This window comes from Salvia splendens, chromosome 15 (genome assembly GCF_004379255.2).
Source record: "Salvia splendens isolate huo1 chromosome 15, SspV2, whole genome shotgun sequence".
Lineage (NCBI taxonomy): Eukaryota > Viridiplantae > Streptophyta > Magnoliopsida > Lamiales > Lamiaceae > Salvia > Salvia splendens.
This window is the reverse complement of record NC_056046.1, coordinates 8,576,874-8,580,446: the sequence shown is the minus strand read 5'-3', so window position 1 is coordinate 8,580,446 and position 3,573 is coordinate 8,576,874. Positions and strand designations below refer to the sequence as shown.

Genomic DNA, 3,573 nt, shown 5'->3' with positions numbered 1-3,573 from the left:
ACATGATGTTTTGTCTGAGACATTCAAATACCATGAGCATGTTTCATGAGTTGCAAGATACACAATCTTGCAATCAGATTCTTGTAATTAGATTCTGGTTCATATTGTTAAAAATGGATTCTTGGAGCTCTGTCTTATCCAAGATTCAACCTTTCTGCAAATGAAGTTCATCTAATCTAACCATAAAAGACCCAAGTCAAAATGAAGGAATTCATATATCTCTGTGATCAATCAAATAAAGTTACATCTCACAAGAGTAACCAAAACTATATAAACTTTTCCTGTAACAAAATCTAAAACCTATAAAGAACCAAAAAATGAGATACAAATTGTGAAAGAACCAATCAAAGAATCGAGTATCATGTGATTTTCTCCTTTACAACGAGCCTCAAACAGTCGAAGCAGAATTCATCTGCCATGGCAGCAAACCAGATGAGACATCAGCCAAATTGGCCAAAACAAAGTCGCTCAACCCTGTATCCCACACTTCACAGAACCTCTGCGGCCAATCAGGCGGCTCAATTGCCTCTGTCCCCAACCCAGGAGCTCGATCCCTAGAGCCCTCGTTCTGGTTCTGCCACCAGTCAGCAACGTAAGTCGCAACTCTCCTGTAAAACTTCGCCCGAAAAACCTCCCATACTTGGTACTTATAGTGATTGATCACAGCACTACTTTGGGGCAGATTGAGGTAAGTAAACCCCTCCTTTAGGTGGAAATGGTGCACCACATTGAGCAAGGTGGCGTCTAGCGCGTCTGGCCTGATAATTGACTTATGCCTCTCGGGACTCTGCACCCGACAGGTATACCCTATGGTGACTCCCTGTGAGGGGGGTGATTTCAGCCCTGATGGACCAAAGCTATGGCAAGATGTTCTGATCTCCCCAATGCTACTTGAGGAAGACGAGAGGTTCGCCACCAATGCACGCAACGAGCCCTGAGGCGCAAACCCTAACGCCCTGAACCTATCCTGCCCAGAATTCGAATATGGGAAATAGTAATACTCATCCACATCCATAAACGAAACCCAACTGCATTCATCCCTTGCTTTCAAAGCACAATGTGAGAACCCTGCTTCTTGAGTCTTGATCCATGGCCATACAAGCCTAGTCACATTGTAATTCTCAAGATCAAGTTCTTGAACAACCTTATCAATCCCATCATCACTATTGTTGTCATAAATGAACCATCTTTCGACTCCTAACCAAGAATGATACTTGATCCACTCACGAATTGCAGAGGCTTGATTCCACACCATAGTACACACACACAGCTCGAATTTCCCCTCCTTCCTCATCCTCCTCCCACTCCCATTATCAAAAATCTTGGCCACGGACGGCATAGGCATGCGCTCACGGCCTCCACCACGAGGCCGTGGCGGCCTCAATCCAACAGTGACTCGAACCCCAAGACCCTTATCAAGACCTGCAATCACCCTCTCCGGCAAGGGGCACCTCACCACCTCCTGAGCCGCCGTGATCGCCCTCTCCACGAGGGAGAAACGCCCACTCTGACCATCAAGCTTCCCTAACCCAAAATGGCAGCTAAACTGACTGGGATTGGACTCTCTATCCCGCCTCAGATTCAACCCCTTCACAAACACAACAGCAGTTTCCCCATCTTTCAATGCCGCATACGCCACATTGTCCCATGATTTCACCGTCTGATTCCTCACCAAAACCCTATCCCTCTCTCTCAAGATCCCATTTTTACCAACCCTCTTCAAATGCACAACCTCTGAGCAATCCCGAGGCCCAATTGGGCACCTCACAATCGACCTAAACCCATCAAATTCATCAACAGACAAAACCTTCTTCTTCTTCTTCTTCTTCACGAACCCATCAGTTTTACCGTAGTAAACACACTCCAACTTATCAAGGCCGCTCCTTTTCACAGACCCATCTCCCCCACCGCCAGCCACCATCAACAAAACATGATCCGGAAACAGAACCCTACTCTCAATTCTCAGCGGAGAGAAAAACCCTCCAAATTCCCTCACCGATTTCACCGTTCTTGAAGTAGAAGACGACAATAAAGATAAGCTCGGCACCACCAAAACCGGGCGGAAGGCAGAAGAGGTAGAATGGCTAGTGTAAGAAAGAAGAGAAAGAAAGCTAAAAAACCCGAGAAGCACAATCAGAAATCTCACAGACAGCAAATGTGAGGGTTTGATGAAGCGCTTCCGCTTGCGGCGTCGATCGGAAGACTCCATTTTTTACTTTATTTTACTATTTTTTTAAGTGATTTTGAGATGAAAAGAAGGGTGTTTAGAGAGAGAATGTGAGGAGAATTGTTTGAGTGTGGAAGATCTGTCTAAATACCGACAGCGCGGTTGGGTAGTTTCTTCTCGAAGTGCAGTAAATGTCGGAGAGAATCAAGGGATACATTTTTGGGCAGTGAACGCGTTTTCCTTAAAACTCAAAAATATGGATTCTTCCATTTCATTGCTGCGAATCTGCAAGCTGTCGGGTTTTACAAAAATTCCATCACCTAAGATTTCAATGATTTGATGCGTCAACGGTATTTACAGAATTTTCAATGTTTTCTTTCTTCTTTTTTGGTCGATTGCTTACGAGTCACAGTATTATAGGAGTAGGAATGCTTTATAATTAGATTTTTTTAATTGTTGTAAATATGACATGTTAAAAAAATTGATCACTATTTAATGAAAATTAATCTCTCTTGTGAATGATTTAGTGTTTCTTAGTAGAAAATGTGTAACAAACTGTGTGTGTATTCAACAAGTAAATCAAAATAATATTTTAAAAATATATATACATGGACCATGAAAACATTGATTTTTAAAGATATGCGATGCCGTATTTTATGAAACTTTACATTTGACAAGTCTCCTTTGAAATAAAGGTCAAGTCTTGTGGCCCAAATGTACTTATATTATATAGAAGGATATGATTGTATAATTTTATATGCTCCTATTTCCTTTAAGTAGGAGATATTGTTATATTTTTATTATGGGATTTCCTTATGAGTCCTAAATTGATGTGTTTTGAGTAATTGTGTGGCAAGGAAGCTACTTTGCCGAAGTAAAGTAACGACTTTGTGCTTTTAATGAAAACCACCAAACAAATCCTCTTTGAAGGGCAATTTTGCTGAATTCCCACTCTTTTTGTCAACTATATAAAGGGTGTGTGCATGTGGAATTTTTAGGTGTCTTGCATAATTTACTTCCATGATGATTAAAGGTGATTGTATAGTTGTCTATAAACAATTTCTAAATATCAATTAGTTTATATTGCAAGTTGGGGATTGTTACGTGTAAAGCGGTACCACACTTTGCAGGCATGCAGGAAAGAAGAATCCATCACTTATTTCTTATTATTTCGATTATTATATTTTATTTTATCGCATATTAATGCATATAACACTATTATGTGAATACGCTAGTTAAGGTCGTTTTCCATTTCAACTGAAGAATACAGAGACATTTTCATTTAGGTGAAGCTACTACTGTTTTGTGCATATATAGGGTCATAATTGATTAGTTTTTTCTTACAAGCTACCACACCAACCAATAAGTTCATCTAGGAATATTTATTAATGTTACAACAACAATGT

At 40.7% G+C, this 3,573-nt stretch overlaps 1 protein-coding gene across 1 annotated transcript; it reads right to left on the bottom strand.

Annotated features, from left to right (window-relative positions):
• Positions 1 to 202: 202 nt before the first annotated feature.
• LOC121769214 (glycosyltransferase family 92 protein RCOM_0530710-like) lies at positions 203 to 2,532 on the bottom strand. Its single transcript, XM_042165945.1, has one exon. It carries the CDS (start codon positions 2,207 to 2,209, stop codon positions 389 to 391), a length of 1,821 nt encoding a protein of 606 aa, XP_042021879.1. The 5' UTR covers positions 2,210 to 2,532; the 3' UTR covers positions 203 to 388.
• Between the last annotated feature and the right edge of the window lie 1,041 nt (positions 2,533 to 3,573).

Bases quoted from the DNA above. Each gene is read 5' to 3' on its own strand.
- LOC121769214 (XM_042165945.1), bottom strand. From the start codon at position 2,209: ATGGAGTCTTCCGATCGACGCCGCAAGCGGAAGCGCTTCATCAAACCC.